The sequence below is a fragment of the Antechinus flavipes genome, chromosome 6 (genome assembly GCF_016432865.1).
Source record: "Antechinus flavipes isolate AdamAnt ecotype Samford, QLD, Australia chromosome 6, AdamAnt_v2, whole genome shotgun sequence".
NCBI lineage: Eukaryota > Metazoa > Chordata > Mammalia > Dasyuromorphia > Dasyuridae > Antechinus > Antechinus flavipes.
Genome location: NC_067403.1, coordinates 155637159 through 155651955, shown reverse-complemented (window position 1 = coordinate 155651955; position 14797 = coordinate 155637159). Strand labels below are relative to the sequence as shown.

Sequence of the window (14797 nt, the reverse complement as noted above, 5' to 3'; positions counted from 1 at the left end):
TATTAAACATTTAACTAGAGAAATCACTTTCCCAAAAGCTCATAAGCAAAAGCTTATGTGGGCACACGTGCCCACACTTACACTCACACACACCCATGTTCTAGATTTAAAAAGACATAAATGATTACCTAAAATGTGTCATCTGTGAGAAGATCACTACCAAAGTCATCCTTAACCAGATCTGATACTTCTTTCTGATTTTTCAACTCAATATATTCCCTTAAAGGTATTTTTTTCTCAAGAGTTAAAAATTGTTTTTTTTTAAAGAAATAATTTCTCTTTATTTTCTGCATCCTTATATGATCTCTCTCTTCAGGCATGATAAAACCTTCCTGAAAAGACAGTTAAAATACTCGTCTAGCAGGATTCTATTTCTTCTTAAGATGTGGTAACAATATTCCTATTTTTCTGTGGCAAGAGCTATTGATGTTACATATAAGTATCCAATTACTATTATTCTCTGACAGTGGCCTTGCTGTTTCCCCATTCTTATTAAGGTCGGATTGCATAAGAATCACTATTAATAGTTCTATCCTGTCCTTGTGGTTTATTACCTGTTGTTCCTACAAGAGCCCTGTACTCTTGAAATATTTTCTAACTTGCCAGATGTTTCTATATCCCCTCTTTTGATATATTTGTACAAAGTATAAAATTTTTATGTTGTATTTATATAAGTGTGAATTGGAGTATGAGAAAAAAGGAATAAAGTAACAAAGATGTGTGTGTGTGTGCAGACACCTTATTTATATATATATATATGTATATAAAAATCATCTTCTTCCTTCCATAAAGGGAAGATTTTGTTTCCAAATATATCAATTATATCTTCAACACATCTGTGGAAAAGATTTATAAAGAATTTGAAAGGGGATTCTACAAAGTCTGCGAAAGAGAGATACTCAACATTTTCCAGCCTGAGGAACTCAGGGAAGTAATGACGGGAAACCCAGAATATGACTGGAAAAAATTTGAAGAGGTATGTAATAAGAGAATAGATTCAGTTTTCTGTATAATTTCTATATCTTCTCAATAAATTTTTCTTTCTTTTCTCTCTCAAGAATTCAGAATATCACTGTGGCTACTCCAAGTCACATCCTACCATTAGAATGTTCTGGAATGCTTTCCATAGATTGTCTCTGGAAAAGAAGAAGAAATTCCTCCGTAAGTTATTGCTCTTTATAAATCTAATTTTAATGATAACATTTTCCTTATGAAACTCTATTTATGATTGCTTTTCTTACTAATGTGCCTATTACTACAATCCTAGAGATCACAATCCATCAGCACCTGCCTGTGCTACATAACTCTTGTCCACATCTTCAGGAGAGGATATTATCAAACCTGATTCAGGGAGGAAGGAGGTTTTTCCCTTTTTTTTTTTTTTTTAAGCATCACAAGTATATAAATTAGACATCTGTGGCAAAGTAAATAGAGCTGAACTTGGAGTCTGGAAGAGTTGATTCAAATCCAGTCTCAGATATTTACTATGTGATCCTGCACAAGTCACTTAACCTCTGTCTGCCCCCAATTTCTTTAGTTGCAAAATGGGAATAATAATAACATTTACCTTGCAATGCTGTTTTGAGGGGAAAAAATGAATGCTAAATAAACAAATAAATGTTAAAAAAAAATTTAGCACATAGCCTGGCACATAATAGACACTATATAATTCCTTCTCTTTGTTTCGCCCAGATGAAACACAGAGATCCTTTATTCCTTGTTCTTATCATGGGATTAGATTACTTATGATTTTTTTCTATTCATTTCTTTGATGACATGTTGTACATTTCTTTCACAATTCTTTGTGATGTTTTATAATCACATATGTAAGTCAAATACCCTTTCATCACCATTTTTGTGAACCTAAACATCAATTGTCTGGGAGCTGTAAAGTTCCATTACTCACAGCCATATTAAACACCCAAAAAAAAAAAAAAAACTGGCATTGAAAAAAAAAAAAAAGAGTCTGTCTTAGAGAGAAGTTTAAGAACATTTAAACAAAATTTCCCCAAAGCAATTAATTAATCTATGCTTCAAAGGCCTTTTATTGAATGTAATTTTATTGCATTATAATCCAAAAGTGATGTATTTAATATTTCTGCTTTTCTGCATTAGTTTGTGCAGTAGTTTATACAGTTGAATTTATCATCCATCCATCCTCCTACTCCCAAGAAACCTCCCCCCCAAACCAAACCTATTATTTAATGGACTATTTGGAAATCTAGCCTTACCAATAATATGTTTTCAGAAAGATCATTATAAGAATTTACCTACCAATATCCATTACAGAGGATAAAAGTAGAGAAATTATGAAGAGAATTTGACAAGACCCCTCAAAATAAATCAGCATTTACTTTTGATATTCAGTAAAACCCAGGAATAGTCAATGTGATTAAAAAATTTTTGTTAAAAATACGGGTAAATATAGTTCAGTAGTTAGGAATGAAATAGGTTGAAGACTTAGAGAATTTACAAAAGTCTCAAATCTATGTATCATGATTATTTTCTTTGAGGAAAAAATATAGGGCAACTTCAGCAAAAAAAAAAAAACTCTATTATAGTTTAACATGTAGGAAGTTACTCATTACTAATTTGACAGTTATTCCTGAATCAGCTGTTTATGTAAAGTTAGTTCAGTTTTTAGAGCCTAAAATAAAATAATTCAACCAATAAATATTTGTTTAGTGCCTGTTATATACTAGCCATTGTGCTAACTACTGTGGGTGCAAAGAAAGGTAAGAGACCATCTTTGCTTTCAAAAATTCTTAGTCTAATATAGGAGATATTATGAAAACAGATATGTATAAATTACATAAAGGTTAAATTAGAAATAATCAATAAAGAGAAAGTACTTAAATTAGGAAGAATCTGGAAAGAAGAAAGGAAAACCAAGAAGTTAAGGGAGAGCTTTCCAGGAACAGAAAAGGAACAGTGAAAATGCCCAAATTTGGGAGATATTGGGTTGTAAGGTGTTAGAAAATTGTAATGGCAGTGAGGTGATTCAAGAAAATTCCAATGTTCCTGTGATGGAGAGAACCATCTGCTCCCAGAGAGAGTACTGTGGGGCCTGAATGTAGAACACAACATAGTATTTGCACCTTTTTTGTTGTTGTTTGCTTGCATTCTGTTTTCTTTCTCATTTGTTTCCCTTTTTGTTCTGATTTTTCTTGTGCAGTATGACAATTGTGGAAATATGCATAGAAGAATTGCACATGTTTAACATATATTGGATTACTTGCTGTCTAGGGGAAGAGCTGGGGGGAAGGGAGGGAGGAAAATGTGGAACACTAAGTTTTGCAAGGGCAAATGTTGAAATTTGTCTATGCATATGTTTTGAAAATAAGCAGCTTTAAGGGGCAGCTAAATGGTGTAGTGGATTGAGTACCAGCCCCAAAGTCAGGAGAACTTGAGTTCAAATCTGATCTCAGACACTTAATACTTCCTGGCTGTGTGACTCCGGGCAAGTCACAGCCTCAATTGCCTCAGCAGAAAAAGAAAAGAAAAGAAAGCTTTAATAAAAAAAAAAGAAAAAGAAAAGAATAAAATAAAAAAAGAAAATTGTAAAGGTAGGGAGTAAGAGATTATGAAGGGTTTTGAACACAGAGGATTTTATATTTTATGCTAAAAATAATAGGGACCTGTTTGAAATTTATTGAGCTGGGTGATGACATGATCAGACCTGTGCTTTTAGGAAGATCATTTTGACAACTGGATCACAGTGGAGACAAACTTGGGGCAGGAAACCCTACAACATGGCATTGCAATAGCCCAGATGTGAGGAAATGAGGGTCCATACCTGAATGTCAGTGTCAGATGATAGAAGGGACCTTATACAAGAGATGTTAAAAGATAAAATTGATAGCCTTTAGCAATAAACTGGATTTGGAAGGGTGAGAAAGAATGAAAATGATGACACCCAGATTGTGATGTTGAGTGGCTGGGGAGATAATGGTGCCCTTGAAGATAAGGAAGTTTAGAAGGGAGGAAGTTTTGGAGAGAAAGATAAATGAGTTCAGTTTTTAATTGTTTAAGATATCTTTGGGACTACCAGTTTGAGATGTTCAGTGTGCAATATTCTATTGTGATATATGAAAAGCAGAAAAGTTAGGGCTAGATAAGTAGATTTTTTTCTTTTTAATAATAGCTTTTAATTTTCAAAATGATGCAAAGATAGTTTTCAACACTCACCCTTGCAAAACCCTGTATTCCAATTTTTTTCCCCCTTCTTTCCCCTCAACTCCTCCCCTAGGCAGCAAGCAGTATGTTAAATGTGCATTTTTTCTATTCATATTTCCACAATTATCATGCTGCATAAGAAAAATCATAACAAAAAGAGAGAAAGAAAACAGAATGTAAGCAAACAACAAAAAAATTAAAAATATTATGTTGTGTTCCACATTCACTCTCTGTTAAGATTCTTATAAGGTACTAAGACAGTGGAATTGATAGAGACAATAATTATCTAATTTACCATGATTTATCTGATCCTACAAGGAGATGTTATGGGCCAGAATTTGAAACAAAGTACTAAGTGGAATTGAGGAGACAATGTTTAAATCTAATTTAGAATTGATTTAATTTAATTGATTTAATCCTACAACAAATAATGGTTTCCCAGTGATATAATGATTGGTGTGTACTCAGTATATAGCATATAAGCAAGAAGCTCTCAGGGCCAGACACACAAGCCCACTAGAAGCTCTTGGGGGAGGAGACAGATTCATTCCTTCTTCCACCTTTGTGCTGGCTGGAGAGATTTGGAGGGAGCTAGAGGCTGAAGCTGGCAGAGGCAAAGGACTTGCAGCAAGTCCTCTCGGAACTAAGAAGAGAGCTAGGCCTCTAAGAAAGCTAACTGGGCTTAAGGAAGGAGACAATACTTGAAAGAGAAAATAAAAGATTTGGACTTTAATTACTGGCTGCATTTGGGATGATTACACTGAACTGAAACTAAGGCTGCCTCCAGAAGCCTCCTAAGAAATCTGCTCCCAGACAACAATATATTTTAGAGAAGAACATTATAAGTGTCCATAATCCTCTTTCTGAATTCAGATGGCTCTCTTCATCTCAAGTCTATTGGAACTGGCCTGAATTATCTCATTGTTGAAAAGAGCCAAGTCCATTACAGTTGATTATCTCATAATTTTGTTACTACTATGTACAATGTTCTCTTGGTTCTACTCACTTCATTTAGAATCAGTTCATGTAAGTCTCTCCAGATTTTTCTGAAATCATCTTGCTGATCATTTCTTATAGAACAATAATATTCCATAACATACATATGCCATAACTTATTCAGCCATTCCCCAACTAATGGGCATCCACTCAATTTCCAGTTCCTTCCCACTATAAAAAGAACTGTTACAAACATTTTTGCACATGTGAATCCTTTTCCCTTTTTTATGTAAATAAGTAAATTTACAAATCATCATCTAGAGATGTTAATTGAATCCATGGAAATTGATAAGCTGAACAAGTAAAATAACATAAAGGAAGAGAAGAAGAGGGTCCAGAATAGTCCTGGTGGATGGCTATGGTTAGCAGTCATGATCTGGATGAATATTCAGCAAAGGATATTGATAAAGAATGGTTTGATAGAAACAGAACCAGAAGAGAAAAATGTTCAAAAAAAAAAAGAGAAGAGGATGATTGAAGTATTAAAGGCTGCAGAAGTCAAGAAGGATTAGATTTGAAAATTAAAAGTTCTTTAGTGAGTTTGAAGAAAACAATTTCAGTTGAATTATGGGATCAAAAGTAAGAATAAAAATATAGAAAACATCTAATTAAAACATTTAATTTGACCTATTTAAGGAAGCTATTGATACTCCAAAATGGAGCTAGACAATGTACTTGATGACCATATCATAAAGCAGTGTGATTGGTATATATCATAATCTCTATAAGAAGAAACTATGCGTAGAACCAAGAGAATATTGCATATAGTAACAGCAATATTGTATTAACAACTTTGAGTGAATAAGTCATAAATACCCAAATTAATTATAAAGGATATGTGAAGAAAGACACTATTTGCATCCAGAAAAAGGACTGAAAAATAGAAGTGTGTATAGAATAATTTTACATATATATACACACACACACCTATTTGTGTCTAATGGTAGCCATCTCTAGGGCAGGGGGGAGGAAGAAAATTTACTTGATAATTTTGTCATATGTTTCAAAGGAATAGTAAGTTGTATACAATAGATTTGCAATTTTATGTGTAATCATCATTTTATTATACTATATTTTGGAAATGCTTGTTTTATTATCTAATTTAGAGAATATAAAAACTTTAAAACTGGCGGAGTAAACTTTTTCATTATGCAACTTCATCAGGAAAAATACAATTGAAGATACATCCACAATAACATATATTTATTTAAATAGATATTACATGCATGTATTATTGTTTTACTAATGATATACATTACGATACTTAATGAATACTCTTCTCCCAATGAGGAAAGAATGTGATTTTGCCTGTTATTTCACAATATCCCTGTGTAGTTAAGGAGAAAAAGATGGGGAAATAGTGAACATAGTATCTTCCAACTTTTTCATTATGTACGTCCATCAGGAAAAATATAATTGAACATACATCCTCAATAATGTATATTTACTTATGTAGAATTTACATGCATGTATTATTATTTATTAATTATATATATTTTTAAACTCATGTAAAAAGTAGAAATTAAAAAGAATAAGTAAAAATAAAATAATATCTGATCCTAACAGCTCAGGAAGCCATTGGAATTTAATGAGTAAGGAAATGACATCATTAGACCTGGTATTAATATTAAAATGTTATCATCATGGTAGTTGTATAGAGAATTAATTGGAATGGGGAGACTTGAAGCACTAAGAAAAGTTGAAAGGTTATTGCTATTATAATAGTCCAGGCAAGAGATAAAGAGAGCCTTAATCAGAGACAAATCATCATGAGTGAAGAGAAGAGCTAGAGATATGAAGGTAGAATAGAAAAAGTTTGGCAACTATATGTATATATGGGCTGTGGGACTTGATGAAAATCACATTGAGATTGTGAACCTGGATAAATGGACAGATAATGGTATTATAAAAAGAAATAGTTCCACCAACAAGAATTAGTGTCTCAATTTTTTATATCTCCTCCCACATTTGTCACTTTCCCCTTCGATCATTTTAGCTGATTTGATAGTTATAAAATGATATCTCAAGGTTGTTTTAATTTAAATTCCTCCAATCACAATTTAGAGCATTTTTTGATATGACTATAAATTGTTTTGATTTCTTCCTTGGAAAACTGCTTGTTCTGTACTGTAAACAGAAATAAGAGGGTTCAAATGAACTGGGTTTGGGAGCAAAGATAAGATATTAAGCATATCATAACCTTTTCATGCCTGTACATCCTGTGAAGTTCACACTATTCTACTCAAATGAAAAGTAGGGAGGTGAAGACATTACTTACCAGTGTTTGTCCCTGAGCACAAATAAGATGTCTGATGTAGTATAAGTTGATCTAGGAGTGGATAGGGGAGACAAAGATACAAGAATCATGAGATAAGGAATTTGGAATATTGCCTGAGCAACTTCAATGGATTCAATTCAATAAATTGGGGTTAGGTACACTATATCTACCTAATACGACCAGGTTACTGGTGGGAAATGAAAGACAGGAATAGTGTAAGTAAGTGGATGAAAGAAATATTGTAATTTTGGGAGAGACAAAAGCCCATGATTGCACAGGGAGGATGAGATATGATACACCTTCTCACATTCTAAATGACTGATCATACGTCCTTACGGGTCATGCTATGGCTCTAGTCTAGTATTCTCTAGACTCCATCATGATGATAACTAACATATTGGTTGAGATAATTATCAATATCTGTCAGTGAAAGGATTAGAACTAAAACATATATATTAAGACTACTCATGTCTAGTCTCTTATACTATTTTAGACAAGTTTTTGCAAGGAGGTGCTTACAGGTATTGACCAAAGAGAAGCCCTAATTTCTTGGAGTAGGCCTTGCTTCTCTAAGCTTTAGGTTTCTCATCTATAAAATTAGAAGTTTAGACTAAATGACCTCTAAGCTCTAAATCCTATGATCCCTTTGTTCCCTTCAACAAATTCAGTTCAATTCAACAAATATCCACTTAAGACCTATTATGTACAAGAAACACATGAGCCAAAAAAGTGGATTGTCATGGGGTAAGAGCAAGGGATAACCAATGAGTAGCCTGTGTTTTCTATTGGTAACCTTAAAGTATGAAAAAAAAATGAGAAAGGTTCTCAGATGGACCACCTGTGGCAAGCTTATGGGATAGTATGGACAAGGGTTACTCAGGTTTAATAGGCACGCACAGATTGCTGTCTTTATCATTTGAGGGAGTGTTCATTTTAATGAGATCCCAGATTTATTTTGGGTATATGAATATATGTAAATCACTATATAGGTTCTGAGGATATATATAAATGAACAAATAAATGAATGAAAAAACATGTATTAAGAATTCACTGTGTGAAAATTGCTGTGCATACAAATACCAAATGTATTTAGAAAGGAGTTTTTTTATTTAGACAGTCACAAGGATGATGAGGGAAACCATAAGGAAGTAGATTGCCATACACCAAGATAAGGTCAAAATGGGTTCATGACCTAGGCATAAAGAATGAGATTATAAATAAATTGGAAGAGCATAGGATAGTTTACCTCTCAGACTTGTGGAAGAGGAAGGAATTTATGACCAAAGAAGAACTAGAGATCACTATTGACCACAAAATAGAAAATTTTGATTATATCAAATTGAAAAGTTTTTATAAAAACAAAACTAATGCAGACAAGATTAGAAGGGAAACAATAAATTGGGAAAACATTTTTACAGTCAAAGGTTCTGATAAAGGCCTCATTTCCAAAATATATAGAGAATTGACTCTAATTTATAAGAAATCAAGCCATTCTCCAATTGATAAATGGTCAAAGGATATGAATAGACAATTCTCAGATAAAGAAATTAAAACTATTTATAGACATATGAAAATATGCTCCAAATCATTATTAATCAGAGAAATGCTAATTAAAACAACTCTGAGATACCACTACACACCTGTCAGATTGGCTAGAATGACAGGGAAAAATAATGCGGAATGTTGGAAAGGATGTGGGAAAACAGGGACATTGATACATTGTTGGTGGAATTGTGAACACATCCAGCCATTCTGGAGAGCAATTTGGAACTATGCTCAAAAAGTTATCAAAAAATGTAAAAAATTACCCTGGCATAGGTTCTGTCAATAAAAAGTTATTTAACAAAAAAATAAAAATAAAAAAAAGGAAGTAGATTGGTACACTTGTTTTATTAGCTGAGGTAAGGATGGGGCAGGTGAAAAGATGGCTGGAGTACAGAGCCTAGCACAGTATCTAGAATATATTTTCATTCAGTCTCCTTAGTTCTTTTTCTGGATGCAGATACATTTGCTGTCCAAAGCCTATTGGGACTGCTTTGGAGCACTGAACCACTGAGAAGAACTAAGCTTTTCATAGGTAATCATAGCACAGTCTTGTTATTATGTATAATATATTCCTAGTTCTGTTTGTTTTGCTCAGCATCAATTCATGTAAATCTTTCCAGGTCTTTCTATAATCAGCTTGTTCATCATTTTTTATAGAACAATAACATTCCATTATCTTCATGTATCATAACTTGTTCAGCCACTCCCCAGTTGACAGGCACCTACTTATTTTCCACTTCTTTGCTACCACAAAAATAACTGATGAACATTTTTGGACATGGGGTTCCTTTTCTCTCCTTTATTATTTCCTTGGGATACAGACCCAGTAATGGCACTGCTGGGTGAAAAGATATGCACAGTTTGATAGCACTTTGGGCATAGTTCCAGATTGCTCTCCAGAATGATTGGATCATTTCACAACTCACCAATAATGCATGTGTTCCAATTTTCCCACATCCCCTCCAACATTTATCATTGTCTTTTCCTGTCATCTTAGTCAATCTGAGAGGTGTGAGGTAGTACTTTAGAGCTATTTTAATTTGCATTTCTCTAATCAATAGTGAGGTGGAGCATTTTTTCATATAACTATAGATGGCTTTAATTTTGTCATCAGAAAATTGTTCATATCCTTTGACCATTTTTCAATTGGGGAATGACTTGTATTCTTATAAATTCTTAAACTTGTAAATACACTTATATATAAATTTAATAATATTATTATAAATGAAATATATACAAATCATATATAATTTAATATAATATATATACTTAAACTTATGAATTCTTATAAATCTTGACACAATTCTTTATATATTTTAGAAATTAGACCTTTATCAGACATTCTGACTGCAAAGATTTTTTCCTAGTTTTGAACTTTTCTTTTAATCTTATTTCTGTTGGTTTTATTTGTGCAAATACTTTTTAATGTAATCAAATTTGTCCACTTTGCTTTTCATAATGTTCTCTAGTTCTTCTTTGGTCATATATTCCTCCCTTCTCCAAAGATCTAATAAGTAAATTATCCATTGTTCTCTTAATTTCTTTATAGTATCATCTTTTGTGCCTAAATCATGTATCCATTTTGATCTTTATTTTGGTATGGGGTATGAGATAAAAGGTCTATACCGAGTTTCTAACATATTTTCCAGTTTTTCAAGCAATTTTTATCAAGTGTGAGTTGTTATTCCAGATGCTGGAGTTTGGGAATTTATCAAATACTAGATTGCTATAGATCTTGATTATTGTGTTGTGTGTATCTAATCTATTCCACTGGCCCACCACTCTATTTTTCAGCCAGTACCAAATGATTTTGATTACTGCTGTTTTACAATACAGTTTTAGGTTTGTTTACTGCTAAGCCACGATCCTTTGCATTTTTTTCTCATTAATTCCCTTGACATTCTTGACCTTTTATTCTTCCAGATAAATTTTGTTATTATTTTTTCTAATTCTATAAAATAATGTTCTGGCAGTTTGGTATGGCACAGTGCTTAGAATATAATAAGAACATAAAAAATGCTATGTAGTTGAAACCAGCTTAGCTATAGCAAAGCCTGAAGAGCATTTCAGGGAAGCCTGGATAATGTGTATATTGTTCTTCTTGTTCTGTCCATTTTAGTCTGTCTCAATACATATAAATTTTCCATGCATCTCTGGATTCTTTTTTATCATTTCTTATAGAGCAGTAGTATCCCATTACATTCATGTACCACAATTTCTATCCTTATCACTTATCATTCTTTCTCTTGATTGAATGACTGATGGTCCCTGAACACAATTTAACATATTCTTTCTGAGCTTTTTTTTTTCTTTTTAATTTATTATTTTATTTTCCCCCATTATATGTAAAAACAATTTTTAACATTTGTTTTTAATACTTTGATTTCCAGATTCTTTCATTTCCTTTCACCCATTCTCAGTGAGAAGGCAAGCAATTCTATGTTATATATATGTGTAGACATGCACAATGTTTACATAAAAATCATGTTGTGAAAGAAAACATATACCCCCCCTTTATACCTCTCAAAAAAACTCAAAAAAAAGAGAAAGTTTAAAAAGTATGCTTCAATCTGTATTCAGACACAATCAGTTCTTTTTCTAGGTATAGATAGCATTTTTCATCATAAATGACTTGTCCTCCAGTCTTGGATTATTGTATTGTTGAGAATAGTTGAGTTATTTTACACCTGATTATTTTACAATATTACTATTACTTTGAACATAATACATTTCATTTGCATCAGCTCATGGAAATCTTTCCAGGTTTTTCTGAGAGCATCCTGCTCATCATTTTTTATAGCACAATAGTATTCCATCATAATCACATAAAATAATTTGTTCAACCACTTCCCAATTCATGGACATCCTCTCAATTTCTACTTCCCCCCCAAAAAAAAAAAAAAAAAAAAAGATCTGCTATAAATATGTTTTGTCCATTATAGGTCCTGGGATACATACCTCATAGTGATATTGCTGGGTCAAAGAGCATGCATGGTTTTATAGTCCTTTGGTTGTAGTTCCAAATTGTTCTACAGAATGGTTCAATCAATCAGTTCACAATTCTACCAAGAGTGCATTAATGTTTTGTTTTCCTTACATTTCTTCCAGTATTTGTTATTTTTCCCTTCCGTCCTATTAACCAATTCAGTTCTTTGGAGATTTTTTATCATGCCATTTCTCCTGCCTCATATATTTTGTTCCCTTCTTTCTTTCAATTGAAATGTTATTCATTCCTGAAATTCCAGCTCAAAATTCCAGTTTCTACATGACTTCTTTATGACTAAAATCCCCATTTACTTTGTCTCATTCGTCAGTTAAGTACATACTACAGTGTGAAATCTTTTGCAATATTAAATTCTGTAATGTTATTACCATTTCATGTACTCATCTAGATTATAAGCTTTTTGAGGGCAGGAACCATGAACTATACTTTGTATTGCTTCTGATACTTAAAGTACAAAAATGTACATTATTCTATATAATTGCTAAATGAACAAATGAATTTTCTTCTCTATACTTTGAGTTTGTGTTCAGTTATTGAAAAACTACACTTAATTTTGTTTTCTTTTAAAGTGTTTCTTACAGGAAGTGACAGATTTCAAGCACAAGGAGTAGAGAATTTGGGAATTAAATTTGTCTGCCCTGACTCTTCAAGGGAAGAAGATCCTCCAAAAGCAAAAACCTGTTTTAATATTCTATACCTCCCAAAATATTCTACAAGGAAAAGAATGGAAGAAGCCCTTCAAATAGCAATCAGAAACAACAAAGGATTTATCCATTTGACTTAGAATCCAAACATTTGAGAAAAAAGGGGAAATAGGAACTGAAAATGCACAGGAAAATGACCACATTGCTAGTGGAAACATAATTGTAATGAAAAATTACATGCTTCATTCCAGTTATTATTATACCATTAGCATTTAATGCAGTGCTTTTGATGTAAATAAGATGAAATGAGATGATATCAATATAAAAAGGAGTAATTATAGGAATTGATTCAAGGAAGGACTAGCTCAGAAGAAGAAGAGACAAAAAGTAGAGTCTGAAGAAGTATTCAGATAGAGGATCTGGATAGAAGAGTGAAATGTTCTTAGAGATCTGCCTTGAGTGAAGAAGGTAGTGCTGGAAGTAAATTCATGTAGGATAAGGAGGTTAGCCTGTTTTTGTCTTGTGCAAAAAATTACTTTTTAGGTGTGAGATTTTTGTCTTGGTTTGTTCTTTGTCTTTGCCACATATTCATCTCAAATGATTATATATAATCACAGATCATTAGCATATTTATATTACTGAAACATTATGATTAAAAACTTAATGGTGTAAGAGCTATGGTACATTTTTTGTCTCAACAATCAAAATTCATACTTAAATAGTATCTTATAATTTATTAAACATTTTCTTCACAACAACTCTGTAAAACAGTTAGCACTGATATTTTCTTAACTTTACAAATGAGGAAACTGGAACTCATTATAAATAGCAGAATACTAGGTGTTTGAGTCCCACTATTACTGGATTATGTCACAAAATAATTGTTTACTGAGTGTCAAAGAATTCCCTAACATTTTAAAAAGGTACATACATATTCAAAACAGAAACTATGGTTGGTAACATAAATTTAAAAACTATCTCTCTCACGGGAAGCATAGAAACTCCTCTTCTACTCTTTCTACTCTAATAGTTTCTTCCTGGAAGCTTTTCTGGTTTTCTCTGCATGTCCTTAAGCAAGAAACAAAGGATTGCTTTTTTTAAAGAAAGAACAGCTTATTTCCAGTTTTACTAACATATTACTTCAAATGAGCATTATACAAGATTACTTATGTTAGTCTCTGCTTTTCTCCAAACTTTTCTCCAAACTTTGTGATGTGAAATTCAATTGAGTAAAATTTAGGCCAATGGTTAAAGTTGGTCGTTATTCAAATATTTCTATGCACTATCAAGGCAACTGTAACATAACATAAAGAATACTGGTGGGAGTAAATGTACTAGGGTTCTAGTCTTGGCTGTCACCTGGCTTTGTGACTGTTTTAACAATCCCTTTCACCTTTGGCTCAGTTTCCTTTATAATTCTGCTTAGTAGGTGGCATAGTGGAGTAATAAAGTTCTTCACAACTCACCCAATTCTAATGAGAAAAACAATTTATTATTTTTTAAATAGAAAAATGTTCTTAAATTCTGTAACATTTTACTCCTATGGTACCTTTGATCATATTAGTCCAGTCTTCTGATTCCTTTCTCAAAGGCAGTGCTTATTACTCATTTGGTCATTACATTTCTGCCAGATATTACCTTGGAATGTGTTGTTTCCTCATTGTATTATGAGATCCTGAGAAAAGAGGCCCCATTTTATACTTTTTATCCCCAAGGTAGCACATCAAAATGGAGTGCTAAATTTGGAGTCAGTTAGAAGTGGTTTAAAAGCTATCTCAAATTCTGGCTATCTGATCCTGATAGCCTCTTTAACTTTTTCCTTTCCTCTTTTAACTAAATTTCCTTATCTGCAAAATGAGAATGATATAGTATCTACTTCACAAGGTGTTATAAAGTCAATGTTCTTGAAACAATTTTCCATACTTAAAATTACATATAACTAAGTTGTTAGAGAAGATGATCAATAAATATTTGCTTATCTACTGATTGTATGTGCTAAACTTTACTTCAAGTTGCACATAGGAATTTCCACTTAATCTCTTCGAATTCAGTTTCAATTGATCAAGGATGGACAGAAGCAGCTATACCCAAAGAAAGAATACTGGGAAATGAATATAGACTGCTTGCATTTTTGTTTTTCTTCCCGGGTTATTT

The 14797-nt window shown here is 32.5% G+C and overlaps 1 protein-coding gene across 1 annotated transcript in view; it reads left to right on the top strand.

The window, feature by feature from the left end:
• The window catches only part of LOC127542152 (probable E3 ubiquitin-protein ligase HERC6), a 65250-nt gene extending 51935 nt beyond the window's left edge, over nucleotides 1-13315 (top strand). Inside the window, exons 21-23 of the mRNA XM_051967726.1 lie at nucleotides 793-976; nucleotides 1059-1161; nucleotides 12569-13315. Of these exons, the coding sequence (XP_051823686.1) occupies nucleotides 793-976; nucleotides 1059-1161; nucleotides 12569-12783 (502 nt within the window). The 3' untranslated portion in view covers nucleotides 12784-13315. The remainder of the gene's footprint in view (nucleotides 1-792; nucleotides 977-1058; nucleotides 1162-12568) is intronic.
• Nucleotides 13316-14797: the final 1482 nt, after the last annotated feature.